The sequence below is a fragment of the Mus pahari genome, chromosome 21 (assembly GCF_900095145.1).
Source record: "Mus pahari chromosome 21, PAHARI_EIJ_v1.1, whole genome shotgun sequence".
Classification (NCBI taxonomy): Eukaryota; Metazoa; Chordata; class Mammalia; order Rodentia; family Muridae; genus Mus; species Mus pahari.
Window position 1 is genome coordinate 51,386,417 of NC_034610.1, and position 20,129 is coordinate 51,406,545.

Consider the following 20,129-nt stretch of genomic DNA (forward strand, 5'->3'; position numbering starts at 1 on the left):
CCATTGTTGGGAAGAGATGCCCCTTGGTCTTGCAAACTTTATATGCCCCATACAGGGGAATGCCAGCGCCAAGAAGTGGGAGTGGGTGGGCAGGGGAGCAGGGTGGGGGGAGGGTACAGGGGACATTCGGGATAGCATTTGAAATGTGAATGAAGAAAATATCTAATAAGACAAAGGAAAAAAAAAGAATTTCCAGTCTTGTTTCTTTTGCTCATGACTTGCTTATGTAGTCTTTGATCTATCACCTTTTCCTGGTCTTACAACAGGGTCTTGCCTCTTGGAACTGGGACTTTATGAAACACATGCTGGCTTGAATTATATTTAAACTGTATTTTGCTTCAGTCAAATCTTCCCTTGCTACCTTCCCGTTCTCCATTTTGGAATGGAAATGTTTATCCTGTGCTAGTATGACATTTATGTTTTGATTTTATGGGGCTCATAGGATTGAGTTCTGAGTCAGAAGAGACTAGACAATGTTGAAGCCATTAAAGAACATAGAGACTTAGGAAGTTGGACTGGCTGCATTTTGGATATGAGAAAGACACAATCATGGTTAGTTTTCATTGCATGTGAGGACATTTGAAATCACCTATGGATATGTTTATGAGAGAATTCTCCAAAATGGTTTAATTGGGGGAACTATTATTAATATTGACTGTGGGTGGTGCTAGGGTGCAAGATGAACAAAAAGCAAAAAAGAAGGCATGAACGTGAGCTATTTATCTTTCTGCTTTCTAACTATAGCTATAATGCTGACCCATCGTCTTACTCCTAGTTCCGTGCCTTCCTACCACAATGAACATCTCTTCTTAAAGTGAGAGAGAGGGGAAAAAAAAAATTCTCCCATAAAAGAAAAAGTCCAGCTATCTTGTTTACAACCTTGGTCTCCACCTTTTCCAAAAAGTTTCCATACTGTGGCTTCTTCTTTGCTTCCAGAGAAATATTGAGTCAAGTCCTCTGAGAACACAGGCAAGTGTCATACAACCCTTGTACTGATCACCGACATCCAACCTAGGATTTATGAAACATCTTTTGAAACCCAGTGGATGTTTCATTACATTGTATTTAAGTATATTATTGTCTTGATCTTATTATGTTTTGGGGGAAAACATTTTTTATATATTGGTTTTACTTAAAATAGAAAAAAATAAGGACATCCAGAAGTTAGATAGAATTCACGATGCATCTTCATGTACTCAGCTCTTGACCTCAGCAACTCTCAGCCCAAAGCCCAAAGCCAACTTTGTTTCAGCATATTCTTTATTGTACCCGGGGTGTATAAGAAATAAATCAAACAGCATTTCATTTAGTTTCATCAGTACAGTCTTCTTTTAGGGGTAACACTAGAAGACAGGTATATTTAAAACAAGCAATTCAATAGCATACATGAAGCATTAGCAACATTACTTATCAAAATCATCAAGAATCAGGCAAAGACACACATTTGCCTAGCTATCTCACAATTTTTTTTTTTTTTTTTTTTTTTTTTTTAGTGTGAACCATGATCTGAGTTATTTGTATACTGCAGTTGACTTGCATCAATTTATGTCTTGTCTTGCTATAGTTTTGCTTTTGGAGAGCGAATCACATGTGTTCATGGAAAGGTTAAAGGGCAATTTGTGGTAGTTGATCCTCTCCATCATTTGAGTTCCTGGGGTCAGACTCATGTTCCTGAGTTTGGGGATAAGATACATTTCCAATTGAACTGCTGGAGTTCAGCTCTGGCTAGAGACTATGAACTGGTACTGAGGCTGAAACATCTTGTTGGCCCCTATTTTATGTCTTTTTTTGAATGTGTACTTCCTTCTATTTTTTTTTTTCTCAGTATGTTGAGAGATAAAGGATATTTTCTGTAGAGGAGGACACAGCATGGGTTTTGTTGATTATATTCCTGTGGCTGCAGGTGAACATGGTTTGGAATGGCGGTCACATAGTGATTCCTGGAGAAATGAATTAAGTGGTGTTTTTTTTAGGATCCTTTGTTATCGCACACTGAACTATCATGTGTTCAAAGCCTGACCCGAGGGCAAGCATCTGCACAAAGTGTCCTCCGCCTTTTTCCCTGTCTATTTGTCAATTTCAAGGCTTGATTGCCAGACTGTTTACTTGGGAAGAATACAAACAACCAGTGTGGTACGTTTCTGTGGGGGTTACAAATGCACGAATGCCTGTCTTCCTTCCCTTCTTCATTTTCCCCTCCCTCCTCCTCATCTTCCTCATCTTCCTTGTATTTATCTTCCTCCTCCCCCTTCTGCTTCCTCCTCCTTCTTCTCCTTTACCTTTTCCTCCTCCTCCTTCCCCTCCTCCTCCTCCCCCTCCTCCTCCTCCTTCATAGCCATTGATCATAGTTCTAGAACAGTAGAACAGTACTGTTTTCTAGGTCTTGGTTTTATTCCCACATATTCAGTGTCTTTCTACACAGGGCACATAACAACATACACTACTGATCTCAGGGAATTACATTTATTATAGATTCAATAAATCTAATGAAATAAACATTATAATCCTGGGTTTACATAAAGTTAAGCTAGATAAAATGAAGAAGTATTTATTTTGAATCACCAAAATCAACCTGTAGATTAAAGATAATAGAAACATTGTTAAGAACTGAAAGACAAGCACCAGAAGAGAGGAAAGTGTTTGAAAATAGCTAAGGAGTACCAAAATAACTTGTTTTCAGGGTATATATAGAATTTATACTAATCAGAGACAAAATCACAGACAGCCTGATAGAGAAAGTGACCAAGATGCTCAAATCCTTACTATGCAAAAGGGTGTGCTATTTAGATTGGATTGTCAGTGTATTGAAACTGTCTAGTAAGTGAGCTCATATGTTTCCAGAGAAGAGTGACTCGGGAGAGAAAGCCCTCTCTTGAATGAGTGATGACATTCATTGAATAGAGATCAAGACATACTAAAAATGAAAAAAATTAGAAAACCAGTGAGAACAGGAATTTTCTCTTGCTATACCTTGTCAGACACCATCTGAACTATTTCAGTTTGCAATACCTTTCTTTTTACAAAAGAATGTAGCATCAGATGATGTGAGCAGATTAAACCTCGCTCTCCTTAAGTTGGCGCTCTGGTATTTGTCACAGAGTCAAAAAGACTAAGTAATGCTCTATGTATTCAGAATAATTACTCACAGCAACCCACATAACACTGTTTAATTTCTACAGTCAGCTAGAAAATACAAATTAAAATCAGGAGGAAGGAACACCAGCACTTCAGAACCTCTAGGAGTTTTCAGTAGCCTGAGAGTTGCAAATCTCCGAAAGTGTATGGAGACACTAGACTTTCACACACTCATGAGTGAGGTATTCTAGGAAAATGTTGTGTCAGATTTACAAAGCCGGCCATACATGACCCAGTGATGACACACTATATTTATTACTTTGCTCATTGATATGAAAAATCACACCAGCAAGCAACTTAAAGGACGAGGGGCTTCTTTTGGTTCTTTGTCTATAAGGATGAAATCCACTATGGAGAAAACATGACTGGTTACCCATATCCTGGGACATCAGGAAACAGAAAAAGAGGGATGCTGGTTCTCAGCTAAGTCCCCACCTTTACCTCAGGCTGGACCACAAGCATTGCAACGATGCCACCCACATTCACAATGAGTTTTTCTTCCTCTAATGTTCTATGGAAAATTCCTCACAGACTTACCCAAACATGTGGCATTACTATGTTATTGATAATAGAAATTAACCATCATTGATTCTTACAGAAATATGCACAAATGTTCACCTAACAGAAAAGCCTGAAAGAAGAGAAACAGAAATGTTTATAGAAGTATCTTTTGTCATAGCTAAAATTGAAAACAACCTAAACAGTCTTAAGTTTATGTGTAGCATGTTCAGTCATGGAATATTCTATGTTGTAGATAAAAGTAAGAACCCAACCAGAAAACAGAACATACAGTGTAATTCAAAGTGCATGCATGGAGCTCAAAACAGTAATGAAAATAAACTATGTTAGGACAATGGTTTGCTTTGGAGAGGAGGACTGAAATTGCACTGAAGCCTGGGGAGATGCCAGGGCCTTAATATCCCATTTCCAGGTTGCAGATGTGGGTAGTAGTTCCATAGGTGAATTTGATTTGTTTTGGGTCATTGAGCCATGTTTCTCTTACTAACTCATTGAAAGTAAATACGGTTATAAATTGTACTTATATGTGAAATAAAACTTTTTTGTTTCAAAAACGTAAAATTGACAGTTCTCTCACATTTCTGGTATTTCTTTATTAGTTATATTAGAAAGGAAAAAAGATGAATTTATTATGCTCATCAAGATCTCAGACAAAATTTGAAATTATAAACAATAATTGGATTAATTTGAAAGGAAGCTTTCAAACACTCTTATGTGGCAATGCACTTCACCATATTTTACTCTATTATTTGATGTTATTATTTGACAAAATTTAGATTATTATAACTAATGATATATATTTAAAATAAGCAATAATAATAGGAAGATAATTGTCTGTAATTTTCCATTGTTTAAAATTGTTATTGTTAATCCAAGGCTTTGCTACATTTAAAATTCAGAAAAATAATGTTAACTCTTTTGAGTCTTTAAAAAATGGAGTTAAAATGTTACATATTACTAGGTACACTAGTAATTACTAAAAATCGCTAAAATAATACAAAGAATCAATGTAGTGACATGCTAGGACTATTTGTTGTTGTTGTCATTGATTTGTCTGCTCGAAAAATTATCTATAAAGAAGTTTACAAAATTTTGAAGATCTCACTATACAAATATCTGTATCCAGCCTAGGAGACATTGAGTACTTAGTAAGCTCAAAATAAATGTAAGTTATTATTTGTTTGGAAACATAACTCATCAAGAGAGGTTTTATATATATATAATTTCTAACTATTTATAAAAGTTTCCAAATAATTAAAGTATACTCTAAAACTGCCAACTAAGATATCAAAGAGGTCTTTTATAAGCCTGTGTGATGTGTACAAACACTGGGGAAGATGCTGTCCGTGTAGCAGTGTAGCATCTGAATAGGCAATGAGCTCATCACTCTGCAGACCCAGCAGAGCAGGAAAGAAGAGTCAACAAACATCAACAAATGGGCAGCATTATTAAGTCAGGACCAAGCCAGTGAGGGCTTAGAGGAGGAGGGTCAGTGGGTGTCAAAACTGTAAGAAGAGTCATTGATTTGGGATGTCAGGAGGGCAGAGGCATAGGAACACCCATAATCCGGGGAAGAGGCACTCACTTTAGAAAGTGGGCAGAGACCTCTGTAAGCCAGAAATTGGGGGACCTTTGTCTGATAAAACAACAAAATGTCTTCCCAGCCCAGAGTAAGCACCAAGGAAAGAAACAGAAAATAAATCCATTCATGTTAGCTGGGAGAAATTATGAGCTGACCTAGGGTCACGTACATGAAGGGGGATGATGGGTTACTTGCAGGATATGGGCATTTTATGAGCTCCTACATGGCTGAATGAAAATGGTCTGTTTCTTCATCAAGAGTTACTTGTTTGTATATTGTTGGAAAGGGCAGAGGGCTCATGGACCCTCTCTCCTCTAGTAATCATTATCAGTCATAAATCTGACAGAGAGGGCTGGCCTTGAGACAGCAGCTGTGTCACCTCCCCCAGCCCCCCATGACAGAAATATATCAGGCTCAATATTGGGCAGAACTCCTTTGAGTATAACTTATGGCAGTTTAAGAGGCCAGAGGATAGATCTACACAACAGTACTTAATGTGCCAGGGTGGGTTGGTGCCCCCCCCCCCGGGGGGGACTCCCCTTTCTCAGAGGAGGAGACAGCGGTGGGGGAAGGGATGTGTGAGGGAGGAACTGGAAGGAAATGTGGGGATACAATCTGGATGTAAAGTGACCGACTGACTAAATAAATAAATAAATAAATAAATAAATAAATGGAAAAAATGTCCTATTGTATCTGCTTAGGACCATAGGGGTAAAAAGAGAGAAGGGGAGGTGGAAAAATATGGGAATTGATTCCAGATAATCTCAACTTACTAAATAATTAAGTAGATTTTTAACTTTAAGGATTTCTAGACTGCGATGATCATGTGTTTGATAAGAGGAATGGGTCTGACATCTCTTACCTTACAAGGAAATAAAACAGATCCAGAGATAATTGAGGATACAGTTGTTAACAGAGACTTACATCGGAGACAAGTTGTAAATTGTAAAACATTGGGGTTGATGAGAGAAAAGTGAGAGATTGGCAAATAATGGATGGAATAGAAGCTGAGGCTCTTGTAATCACCACAAATCAGCCATTGGCATGCAGCTTCAGAGAGGCCTGGGAGGAGAAGTGAGATGAGGAGACAGTAGATAAGAATTGAGGACGGAGGGGAAGCGCAGTGTTGGCAGAAGTGTGCATGAGCCATAGAGCAGCAGACTGCCAGAGAGCCAAGATTTCGAGAATGAGAAAATTCTAAATAATAAAGTCTACATTTCATAGGCTTAAAACATACAACAGTAGAGACATAGAACCTAAAGAGGCCACCTCCTGTAACCAGGCAGGATCCCCAGTGGAGGGGTAATAAGGACACCAATCAACCCACAAAACTTTCGACCCCTAATTTGTCCTCTCTAAAAGAGATGCATGAATGGAGCAGAGAACAAAGGAATGGCCAACCAATAACTGGCCTGACTTGAAACCCATCCCATGGGCAAGCACCAATCCCTGACATTAATGGTACTGTTACACTTACACATAGGGGCCTAGCAAAACTGACTATGTTTGTGGGGTAGAGATGTTGCTCAGTTGGTAGGGTTCCTGCCTAGCCCACAAGCAGTCCTGGGTTGGTTCACAACACTACATGAATCAGGCATTGCTGTGCACATGTATAATTTCAGCACTTGCAGGACAGAGTCAGAAGGATTTGGAGTTCAAGGTCATGTGACTTCATATGTGACTACATAGTGAACTCAATAGCAGACTGGGATGTGTGAGACCCTGTCACAAAAATAAACAAGCAACAAAGAAAAGAGTTACTGTGGGCAAGAACCAGCCTCAAGAGCAGAGTCTATGTGAGGTGGCAGACAGCAGCTTGCTGAGACCCAACCTTATGTTGGCCACTTAGTCATTCATAAACTTTTCAATTTTGGCAACATTTTAGTACAAGGATGCTGCTTAGCATTTCTAGAGTGTGAATGCTTGACTAGAGTTGGAATATATCACACCCATCAGAACTGTTCCTTGCTCAAACTACTAAGTGACATTGTTTTCAATGGTTGCCACTTTCTGTTCTCTGCTTCTTAAAGGCTCTTGTGAAAGGGTATGTTTTAGTTCTCAGGAAGTTAAAATGTAATTTTTAAGAAACAAATTCAAAATAATTTCACTGGTTTTAGACCTATTATTGAGCACACCACAGTGCCCATATGGCACCTGCTGCATGGATGGCTCTCCTGGACACTGTTTAAATGCTACATTCAAAACTAATTTCACCCCAAACAAATTTAACCTAAATTCACATCGTTTTTATACCATTGTAGTTTCTGTTTCTTGATTTCTAAATAAGATGATTTGCCTGTCCTTACCCATCAATTACTCTCCCAGAACCCAAGAGTTATGATTTTTCCCATTAAAACAGAAACTATGAAACTCCGTGACCATAGCCATGCAATTGCTTTAAGATTTGCAGAAAAACAAAATAAGGAAGAAGGAAATATAATTTTTTGTGCACCAAGAGCAACTGCAGTGCTTATGACATTAACATCTTAAGTAAGCCGAGTTGGCGTCTGGAAGAGAGATGCTTGTCACACTTGCAAGAAAGCAGCAAATGCTTTTGCAAGCTTTTCTAATACATGGTGTTACAGGACAAATATCACTGAAGACTGTAGAGTTTCTCACTCATCTCCCTAAGGATAACAATCATCTAAATTAGCTATCTTTCCTGTTCTCATTTTACAAGAAAAATGGTGTTGGCTAAGTAGTGCTTCTAATGGTTATGCCATCTTCAGCTAAACTCACAGCTCTTTATAGAAGTAGGCAGAATGATTGAGCTGTTCAGATTTATAACATGCTCTTGAAATGTGTCTTTGGAAATGGGTATTTAAAACAGTCTTAATGACAAGTTGAAAGTTTTTTTCTGTGAGAACATGGTAAGATGTTTATTATACGAAGCATGATAAGATTTTCCAATCACAGCAGCACATGAGATGGCTTTGCTTGGGTCTAGTCACAGCCAGTCTTGGACGAAGGGGTGGCCACTGAAGGGATGGGATGGAGGCTGTTATCTCTTATCAGGGCAATATAACCAAGAGGTACCCAAATCTTCATTTTCTAAAGATCAATGGTTTCTTCTTTGATCCAAGAGAAAGGAATGGAGACACAGAAACCCCTTTAAATGCCTGATTAAAGGGACAGTGTATACTATGTGTTCAGTAAATTGGGCCCAAGAAGAGTTCAGTGTCAACATATATGCATACGTGGCTACTTATGTAGCTTCTGATCAGCAGAGGGTCAGAGCCCAGCTCCTGTACTCAAAGCTTGAGGAGCTCTGGGCCTGCAAGGTTCTAGATGCCAGCACAATGTCCCACGTGAGGAAGCTGTAAACCAAGGCTGGAGGAAAAGGTGGAAATTGGCTTCCGATGTCTGATGCAGTAAGACCTGTCACATGTGGCCTCAGTGGATTCCCAATAACAATATAAGGAAGAAAGGAATTGAAAGATACAAAATGACAGCATTTTTTTTTTTTTTTTTTTTTTTTTTTTTTTTTTTTTTTTTTTTTTTTTTAGTAAAGCAGCTCAAATGCACCTTTTCTCCACTGGTATGAAAGAAAATATATTCTGTGCAGAGAAAGGGGTCAGTAATTCTATGTGGATAATTATGTGAAACCTTAGACTATTGTCTGAGAGGGTGATATGGATGGTCAGATTTATATTAGTTTTCACAGTTTGTGTTCCTTCTTGTTTAAATACTTTCCCCAGAAAAATCAAATTACATCAGAGTCTCATAATGCAGAATGAGAAATTTCTTGCTGTTTTCATCCATTTTGTAATCAATATTATTTATTGAGCTGACGCCTGATGACCAAGGAGAATTCACAAATAAAGGTACAAGACAAAGGAGAAAAATTAGGTTCAGCTTTCATATTCTTAATTGTTTTTCTTAATTTAATAATATCTCTGATCATTAAATTATTTGTAGCCACTCAAACAGAAATCAAACAGGAATCCCTCACATAAGAGGGTGAAGAAAGCTTACATGGAGGCCTGCATCTACTTCTCTCAAGTTTCGTGGTCATCAGGACATGAATGGCGAGTGTCTGTCTCTTACAGTTGGACTATTATAATGCAGCCTCAGAACTAGTGTTCTCCTAAGAACTAGTGTTTCTCTTGAAGATGGTTTCATTTGAGCATAGCACAATAATACGATCAAAGTTAGTAAAGAAATCCCCAAATATTGCCAGACATTTCTTCAGAGTTACCACTTAAGTTTACTTTCTGAAGAGAAATAGTCCAGATGTTCAGACACAGTGGCTGCTTATGAAAGCACATCCATTTGGAGAGGATTACTCTTTTGTAAGGGTGCTATCTTCTGGCCTCTGAGGATATTGCATGAACATACAGCCTGCCTACATATAAATAATTAAAGGTAAAAATAAGTCTTTAAAACATAAAAAGGAACAGCATCAGAAGCCATATAATGGTCCTTTAGTATCACCAGTTAGGATTATTATGCCTAGAAATTCCACAGAACAACTTAAATTTGATTGTGCAACTATGGAACTGCAAAAAGGGCCTGATGCATGCCATTCCAAACATCAATTCATCTATTCTTGTCACACATTTTCATTCTATAAGGATCCTCTGTACTCTATCTTCAATTTGAAGGTTCAGTATCCAAGCGGTGCCAAAGAGTGACACCCCCCCTCCAATTTTTGTTTCATCTACCAGGCATTTTTCTCATATCCTGGGTTCTGTTTTTACACCGTTATAGATTCTCACTTTATCTAACATAACTGTCATTTTTCACTTGTAATTTCTATAGGTAGTTGACCAGTGTAATTTGAATCAGAGATATAAAGGATAGCATATAATCATTTGTTTTTCAATGATGCAATAATTAGCATGCTTAAAAACACAGAATTTTAAATAAATATTTGATAGATAAATGAAGGACTAGGGTAGAGAAAAAATTTCTTGTAATGAGGAGACACTTAGACACTTAGGGTGTTGAATGAGATGTTCTACATATGAATGCCACTCAGAATTTTGTCCACAGTAAGATGGGATGGGGAAATAGAAATCCAGAATTCATGGTAATTAGAGATTAGTAGGCAAATAATAGCAAGGGGGAAGAGATGTGTTCTATAGCTAGATGGTGGGCATATGAAAGTAGCAGGAGGTGAGAGCCAGGGACCATCGACCCAAGGATAACCTGAAGGCAATGAGCATCATTTAGTGTAAAAGGGTTTCCAGTGCCCCTGTAGCCAGTGTACGAAGATAGAAGCTGTGTTCTAGAGGAAAGTTTAATATGCAGTGAAATGTGTGAGCCACGAAGGAAGAGAGAAAGTCAGAGTGGAATGATTTGATAATCATGAGAAGGGAAAGAAGAGAGAGTTAAGGGTTAATAGAAGGCGAGCAGGCAATGAAGAAATAACAGTGTGGCAACTTCATTGTGGCAGAAAATAAACAGTAATTTGTGATGTGGAAACCAGACTTGTGGCACTGAAACAATAACAGTTTGGCAAATAAATAACAGTGTGGCAACTTCAGGAGAAGTTGGGATTGGGCCAGTGACTCCTGAACCACACAGATCCTTTGAGGGTCCATGCTAGAGACAGGACACGGCTATGAATAAGGTAAAGAGTTGGAAAACCCCACACAGCTCATCCAGAGGAGAACGTGCTTAGGTTCTTACAGCAGATGTCCATTACTAATTTATGAAATTCTGATGTATTTCTAAAATACATCTAAGTCTGCAAATGTTTGCACCAAGAAACTCATATAAAGGTATAATTGCTGGCACATTATGATCAAGCGGCTGTTTTCTCCCAAAGTGGCTTTATGACAAAGTTCTCTAATAATATCTAAAATGTCTTCTTTAGCATTTGGGCTATAGCATAACATTTATAATTACCACAAACTGCAGATTTTGATCCGCATTTTTATTTATTTGTTTGTTTAAATCTTTAGAAGCACTAGTTTACTTGTTTTGTGTGTGTCTGAAAGAAGGAGAGGAAGTGCTCTGTGCCACAGAGCACACGTGGGGATCTGAGCACGACTCACAGGGTTCAGGTCTCATCTTAGGATTTTTTGTGGTTTGTGAATGAGTCAAATATCAACGAGTCAGATATGAGCTTGTGGGTCCCAGGGATCAAACTCGGGTCCTCAAGCCCCTCGAGCAAATGCCTTTATCCACTCAGTGATCCCACAGCTATTTAATGATATCAGTTGAATTTGGTATGAAAAAAAAATCCAGCTATTTTTTCCCATTAATCTAGTTTATTGCTCAGTATGGGGAATTTGTTATTTAATGTCTACCTTGACATGAATATATTTTCAAAAGCATGCAGTTCAACAATCAAGAAGGTATGTACATGTTGAATATTCTTCTTTTCAAATACTGTATGATGACACCAGTGAGCTCGGCAATAGACTAAAAACTTCATATTATTACTGATTTATATATTTTTGGCTTGTGAGCAAGTGGAATATATGCACTATGATGATAAATAGTTAAATTTGCTATTAGTAATCAAAATGATCCTTTGATTTATCCCTGGAAATACCACTAAATATCTATCTTTTGATATTAGAAGGGGATTTGAGAATTATCTGTACATGCTTACCACATTGTTTTTATTCTTTCATTAGGTATTTTGAAATATTACATTTGACAAGTACAAGGCTGTCATATATTTACTTTGGCACACAACACTGTTTGGGGTAGATGTTGGTTGAATGAAACAGTTATCACTGCACAGTATTATATGATTACCAGAAAAAGAAGTTTGGCATATAATTGATATCACATTTAATGGGTTCATGAAGTTGTGAGGTTGAGCCAACATGAGCTGGTTTACACTGGTCTAAACTGGTGTATCCTAAGTATCCTGGACTCCTATAGCTGTGTCTTACCTCAGCTTAAACAATTTGGTAACCCACCTAAACTACAGTTCATGGTAGGCTTCCCTCACACTATCCTGAACCTGTCTCACCACTTAATGGAAATGCAGGCGTGAACAAATAAATAACAGTGCTCTTATCTCTTAAGCCTCCAGGTGTGTCAATATCCTGTTGGTTCAAAAGAACCCATGTGGGCAAGCCAAAAGTTAAAACAGTAGGGCATTTTAAAATTAACAAAGGACTCTGATAAACAAAAGAATGCAACAGATGTGTAGCCATCAGTGTGATCATTAATCTGTACTGACAGACAGAACCAATGAATAACAGATTAACATAAATTGGGTACTGGTGACCAGGGGTCATAGTTCCACCACTTGTTTCATTAACCTGGGTGAATCACGTCATCATATGAGACTCCCAGTCCTTATATACTTCTAGAACTTCATAATCCTTTCATTGTATATTTATCATTTTATGATGAACTTTAGAGTAAAGGTCATTGTCTTGTCCTCAGTATCAAACTGGCTAATATGACTGGCCAGAACTGACTAGCTAACTTTGACTACAAATCTGCTAATATTTTATAATCGTAGTCAAATTAATAAGCTTCTATTCTGAATTTGATAATGAAACAAAGGGATGAAGTTTAATTTCCCCCTTTGGTATTTCTTAGATTTGGGATCATAACTGTTGTACCTTTTGAAGTGTGCAATATGTCAGTATACTGTCAAACATTATAACATTTCCTATGTATGACAAGTTACAGGGGCCCATTGATGCTGGGCCTTAATAATTCATCAGTATGATGTACTATTATTTTCAAGTTGGCCAGAGAATGTTGTCAAATTTGCAAGCTGCTGAATAAAATGTGTATAAATTTAGAGGAGATACTAAGATTTCTTCTCAATAAAGCATAGAGACTACTGTGTCAAGATGGCTTAGTGGGTGAGAACACATGTTCTTCTAGAACACAGGGCATCTCTCATCTGTCTGTACCTCCAGTTCCAGGAGATCTAATGTCATTTTCTAGCCTCCTTAGGCAATAGGCATACAAGTGGTACACATACATGCATACAGGCAAAACACCTGTAATATACACATACATGCATACAGGCAAAACACCTGTAATATACATAAAATTTAAAAATAATAAGTTCACAAAAGAATAAAGCAGAATTGAAACATAATTATGGGATATATGATAAAGTACTAGATCGTCTGACTAAGACGGGAACAACTGGGTAGGAATATTCTATATGTAAAATATTGTATAAACTACACATGGAAAAAGTAATGCATATAAATAGTTTGGGGAGATAATTGTCTCTTCTATAACAACTTTTTATTCTACTCAGCTGGCTACCTCGAAACTTGCACACTTAGATTATTAAAGTATATTGAGAAACCTAGGATTTATAACTTGATTTGGCATGTAGGATATTTCAGACACACAGAAATGACTTGCCGTGTAATAAATATTTATCCTTGTCATATTTGTAGAAGGCATTTATCTTGGACTGACAATTTCTGTTGTGCTTGTCATTTTCAGAGTCACCACGTAGACAGACCCAGGAAGCTTCACCCAAATGAAAGTGGCCAGGATTGCAGAGCACCGATTGGTTTCCAGAATGATTTGGCTGATGTGGAGAGACAGAAGAACAAGCATGGGCCACTGCAGTAGCAAGCACCAACGTGACTACATGTCAGTTAAACTATAAAATATTATTTAACTATCTATCTGATAAGGCTACAACACATAATTGCTTGCTTCCATAATATTTGGAATAGAGCATGTGTGTAGAAATCAGAGGTTTGGAATCTTCCTTGGGTCTACCCACTTTTAAGAAATATATATATATATATATCTTTTTTATTGGATATTAAATTTATTTACACTTCAAATATTATCCCTTTTCCCAATCCCTCCCCCCAGAACCACTCTATCCCATCTCCCCTACTCCAGCTTCTATGAAGATGTGCACCCACCCACTCCCACCTCCCCGCCCTGGCACTCCCCTATACTGGGGCATCAAGAGTTCACAGGAACAAGGGCCTCTTCTCCTTGGTTGGTGGTTTAGAAATATATATATATATTTATATTTTGTGTGAATAGGTGTTTTGCCTGTATCTGTGTACTACATGCATGCAGTACCCTGGAAGGCCAGAAGAGGGTAGTAAATCTCCAGAGATTGAAGTTACAGAGGCTAATCATCACACTGGGGTGCTAAGAAGAGCACCTGGATCCTTGTGTAACAATCAAATAGTATTTAATCACTGAGCTATCTTTGGAGCTACTCACCAAATGTTTTGAGGCAGGGCCTCTCACTAAACCTGTAGCTTGCTCACCAGTTCGTTCAAGCTGGCTGCCTACTCAGGGATCCTTTTGTCTCTGCCTGCTCCAGCTCTGGAGTTACTTCTTCATGTCACCCTTCTTGTCTTTCTATGTGGTGCTAGAAGTCTAAACCCAGGTCCTTCAGAACAGATACTTTTCTAACTCAGCCAGCTCCCTAGACGAATCATAATTTAAAAAAAAAAATTTTTTTTTACTAGATGAAAGAGTAAAGCATGTCTAACGGTTTGAAAGAGGATAAAATTACTGAGTTTTAACCCAGTTCTCAGACCTTCTCTTTGTTCAGTGGATGATAGTTAGCATAGAAACCCACCATCGAAGTGCACAGAATAAGATACGGACGAGTTCTTAGCCACAAATGGGGTATCTATATCTTGTATCTCTCCAAACCCAGATGTTAGGGTAGATCAGAGAGAAACAGTGTATTCGGGAACTGACTGTACCACCGTGCTATTAAACTCCCAGCAGCAGCAGCAGCTATTGCCTGTATAAGACCTGAGCAAGACCAAGCCAATCTTCAGTTTAGCTTGGAGAGGGAAGCAGTTCAACAGTCCTCCTTTCTTACTGAGGAGCTAAGAGCTTTTCTTAGAAGAGGAAAAGCTAGTTTTCTTTAAGGGTATGTTCTCCTGTTAGATCACCTGCACTCCTGTTAGATTAATTGCATGGCTCCATACCAAGTAATATATGTACAGTAAAAAATCAGAGTTAATGGGTTAATGGGTAAATGAAAAAATAAAAATAATAATAAAAGGATACTAGGTTGATCTTTTTTGTTTTAAATTTTTTAATTGGATATTACTTTATTTACATTTCAAATGCTCCTTTTCCTGGCTCCCCCATGCCCCAAACCCCCTATCCCATCCTCCCTCCCCTGCTTCTATGAGGGTGTTCCCCCAACCAACCGCCCATTCCTGCCTCCTGTCCTTGAATTTTCCTACACTTCACTGGGGCATCAAGCCTTCACAGGACCAAGGGCCTCTCCTCCCATTGATGTCCAACAAGGCCATCCTCTGCTACATATGCAGCAGGAGCCATGGGTCCCTCCATGTGTACTCTTTGGTTGGTGGTTTAGTCCCTGGGAGCTCTAGTAGGTCTGGTTGGTTGATATTATTTTTCTTCCTATGGGGTTTCAAACCCCTTCAGCTCCTTTAGTCCTCTCTCTAACTCCTCCATTGGGGATCCCATTGGGGACTCCATGCTCAGTCCAATGGTTGTCTGTGAGCACGCAGAGCCTCTTAGGAGACAGCTATATCAGGCTCCTGTCAGCATGCACTTCTTAGATCCAGAATAGTATCTGGGTTTGGTGGCTGTATATGAAATGGATCCCAAGGTGAGGCAGTCTCTGGATGGCCTTTCCTTCAGTCTCTGTTCCACAGTTTGTCTCAGTATTTCCTCCCATGAGTATTTTGTTCCCCCTTCTAGAAGGACTGAAACACCCACACTTTGGTCTTCCTTCTTCTTGAGCTTCATGTGGTCTGTGAATTGTATCTTGGGTATTCCAAGCATTTAGGCTAACACCCACATATCATTGAGTGCATACCATGGTTTCTCTTTTGTGATTGTGTTACCTCAATCAAGATGACATTTTCTATTTCCATCCATTCAACTAAGAATGTCATGAGTTTGTTGTTTTTAATAGCTGAGTAGTACTCCACTGTGTAGATGTACCACATTTTCTGTATCCATTCTTCTGTTGAAGGACATCTGGGTTCTTTCCAGCTTCTGGCTATTATACATAAGGCTGCTATGAACATAGTGGAACATGTGTCCTTGTTATGTGTTGGAGAATCATTTGGGTATATGCCCAGGAGTGGCATAGCTGGATCCTCAGATAGTACTATGTCCAATTTTTTGAGGAACAGTGAGTCTGATTTTCAGACCGGTTGTACCAGCTTGCAATCCCACCAACAATGGAGGAGTGTTCCTCTTTCTCCACATCCTCACTAGCATCTGCTGTCACTTGAGTTTTTGATCTTAGCCATTCTGACTGGTATAAGGTGGAATCTCAGGGTAGTTTTGATTTGCATTTCCCTGATGACTAAGGATGTTCAACATTTCTTTAGGTGCTTCTCAGATATCTGGTATTCCTCAGTTGAGAATTATTTTTTAGCTCTGTATCCCATTTTTTAATAGGGTAGATTTCTCCTTTGATGAAAATGAAGTGTACTTACGTATCTTTTTCATAACTATTGGTTGAAAGTCAATTTTATTTGACATTAGAATGGTTACTCCAGCTTATTTCTTAGGACCATTTGCTTGGGAAATTTTTCTTCTTGCCTTTTACTCTGAAGTAGTGTGTGTCTTTTCCCCTGAGGTGGGTTTCCTGTATGCAGCAAAATGCTGGGTACTGTTTACATATCCAGTCTGTTAGTCTATGTCTTTTTATTGGGGAATTGAGTCCATTGATGTTAAGAGATATTAAGGAAAAGTGATTGTTACTTCCTGTTATTTTGTTATTAGAGGTAGAATTATGTCTGTATCTTCTTTTGGGTTTGTTGAAAGTAGATTATATTCTTGCTTTTTCTAGGGTGTAGTTTGCCTCCTTGTGTTGGGGTTTTCCATATATTATCCTTTGTCGGGCAGAATTTGTGGAAAGATTCTGTTTAAATTTCATCTTGACATGGAATATCTTGATTTCTCCATCTATGGTAATTGAGAGCTTTGCTGGATATAGTAGCTTGGCCTTTCATTTGCGGTGTCTTGCAGTCTATATGACATCTGCTCAGGATCTTCTTGCTTTTATAGTCTCTGGTGAGAAGTCTGATAGGTCTGCCTTTATATGTTACTTGGCCTTTTTCCTTTACTGTTTTTAATATTCTTTATTTGTTTTTTGCATTTGGTATTTTAATTGTTATGTGACAGGTGGAATTTCATTTCTGGTCCAAACTATTTGGAGTTCTGTAGGCTTCTTGTACATTCATAGGCATCTCTTTCTTTAGGTAAGGGAATTTTTCTTCTATAGTTTTGTTGAAGATATTTTCTAGCCTTTTAAGCTGGGAATATTTGGTCTCTTCTATACTTATCCTTATGTTTTGTCTTCTCATTGTGTCCTGGATTTCCTGGATGTTTTGTGTTAGGAGATTTTTGCTGTTGGCATTTTCTTTGACTGTTGTGTCAATGTTTTCAATGGTATCTTCTGCACCTGGGATTCTCTTTTCTATCTCTTGTATTCAGTTGGTGATGCTTGCATCTATGCCTCCTGATCTCTTTCCTAGGTTTTCTATCTTCAGGGATGTCTCCCTTTGTGTTTTCTTTATTGTTTGTCTTTCCATTTTTAGATGCTGGATGGTCTTTTTCAATTCTCTTGTTTGGTTTTGTTTTCCTGAAATTCTTTAAGGGATTTATTTGTTTCCTATTTAAGGATTTCTACCTGTTTGCCTGTGTTCTCCTGTATTTTTTAAGGGAGTTTTTTATGTCCTTCTTAAAGTCCTCTATCATCATCATAAGAAATGATTTTAGATCTGAATCCTGCTTTTCCTGTGTGATGGTGTATTCAGGACTTGCTATGGTGGGAGAACTGGGTTCTGATGATGCCAAGTAACCTTGGTTTCTGTAGCTTATGTTCTTAGGCTTGCCCCTCGCCATCTGGTTAGTGCTACCTGCCGTCGCTATGTCTGACTAGGCCCTGTTCCTCCTGTGATCCGGGTTTTGTCAGAATTCCTCAGAGACTAGGTGTCTCTGTGATCCTGTGTCTCTGTGATCCTGTGTCTCTGTGATCCTGTGATCCTGGATGTGTCAGAGCTCCTGGCAGTCAAGCTGCCTCTGGGATCCTGAAATCCTGGTGTGACCAAGCCCCTGAGATCTTATGAACCTGAGTGTGTTAGATTGCCTGGGGTTGAGCTTCTTCTGGGTGTTGTAGGATTGGGTGCAGAGCTAGTGCCCACAGCTCAGACAGAAGGCTGATCTTCTTAGAAGCTTCATCTCAAAAGCCCTGGGGGCTTCTTACCAAAAATATGTGAATGAAGCTTCTAAGGATGCAGTTTTCTTTACTGGGATGGCCACCAGGAGCTTGACCACAACTAGATGGGTAGCACAGATTGGACTTTTTTTGTTTGTCTTTTGTTTTTACTTTGTTTATTCTTTTTCTCCTTCTCCTTTATTTTTGGGTATGGGGGAGTTCTCAATGGTAACAACAGACCTGGGAAGACTAGGAAGTGAGTGTACTTGGGGTTCCTGATGTAAAATTCCTGAGTAATCAATAAAAATATTATTAAAAATTAATGAAATATTCAAAATATAAGCTAATCAAATGCGGACTTCATTTACAATGGCTTGGTTTGTAGAGGTGGTGGTATGGCATTTTCTGTCTCTGTTGAACAAGAGCAAATGGCCTTGTGAAGGACTGACAGCACTCAATTAAGCTACAAGACTAACTTCCATATGGTGGGAATCTGACATGCCTTGGCAAGGGAAATCAGAATTTTTGTCTTTTTTTGGCAATATTTTAGATACACCAAACCAGCTCAATTCCTATGACACTATCTTCAAAGCTTCACAGTTACTTTGCAGAAAAATTGAAATTAATTATTCTTAAGCATATGGTTTGTCCCTTTCCCCCCTCCTTATTTGATTTTGTAGCGAGTACATTTTTTCCTCCAAGGACATATAAAAGTCAAAATACCAGCTCTAAAGTCTCTGAAGTGTTTCTGCTCCTAACCGTGTCTGTACAATCTGAGTTCTTTCAAGTAGTTAGCTCACTGGCTTCTGACACTTCTATAAAAATATCCCATAGAGCTTTTCTTATTACGTTTTCATTGACTCTCTCCGAGTGATAAAATGAAATTCTGTAAAGGGCTTTGAAAACCATGCATATTGCTATTCCTCCACATTTCAAATACTAATCAAGTGTGACTATAAAAGAAACAACCAGTGCAGTGAAAATTGCTGCAGCGGGTTGAGACTCAAGCCATTATTAATTCATTGGAAACTATTTTTTTTTTTTTCTGTAAGATTATGGATCCTACAAAGTACCGGATAACACAATTCCTGAGATCAAAGTTTTTGTTTCAATCACAGGGAACTTGGGTATCTAATCTTCCCAGCGTGTGCATTCCTGGGATAGTACATCAGCTGCTCCAGCTGTGCCCTGAGAAAATAATGCAGCATATTTTATAGACATTGGAAGTACCTCTGCTTACACAGTGCCCATAAATGATGGGTTTAAGGACAAAGGGAGCCTCAGATTAAAACCACAGGTCTAGACTAGAGAGACACCCTAGCTTCCTACAAGGGAGCGGAATTCCCCTTCCTAGGCTCATTCAGCATGTCTTTGCCTGAACATTACAGACTAGTAGTGTGTGCAGAGTATTTTTATTTGCTTTCCCATCTTCAAAGACAATCAGGTTGGAATCTGCAGTATGAGCTATCACTTTTGCGACAGTTCCATCCATAAAAATAAAGAGGAAATTAGAGCACAAATAAAACTTTGGCAATTTTGATTTTATTCACACACACACACACACACACACACACACACACACACACACACGTTATACATATTATCTATAATAAAATATATACCTTTATTTAAAAATAAACGGATGGATTGGACTACCACTTACCTTCTTAGGTAGGGATTGCTTCTCTCTATGTTAGTACTAAGGCCCCCAGAGTTCAGCAGGAACAAGCAAGACCTTTTCTAAACTGCCTTTCCCACCCTCTACTTCTTTCCTTGAGACAGGGCCTTGCTATGAGACCCAGG

The 20,129-nt window shown here is 38.5% G+C and overlaps 1 protein-coding gene across 1 annotated transcript in view; it reads left to right on the forward strand.

Annotated features, from left to right (window-relative positions):
• Window positions 1-13,759, forward strand: part of Themis (thymocyte selection associated) — a 185,876-nt gene extending 172,117 nt beyond the window's left edge. Inside the window, exon 5 of the mRNA XM_021221718.1 lies at window positions 13,628-13,759. Coding sequence (XP_021077377.1) covers window positions 13,628-13,759 — 132 coding nt within the window. The remainder of the gene's footprint in view (window positions 1-13,627) is intronic.
• Window positions 13,760-20,129: the final 6,370 nt, after the last annotated feature.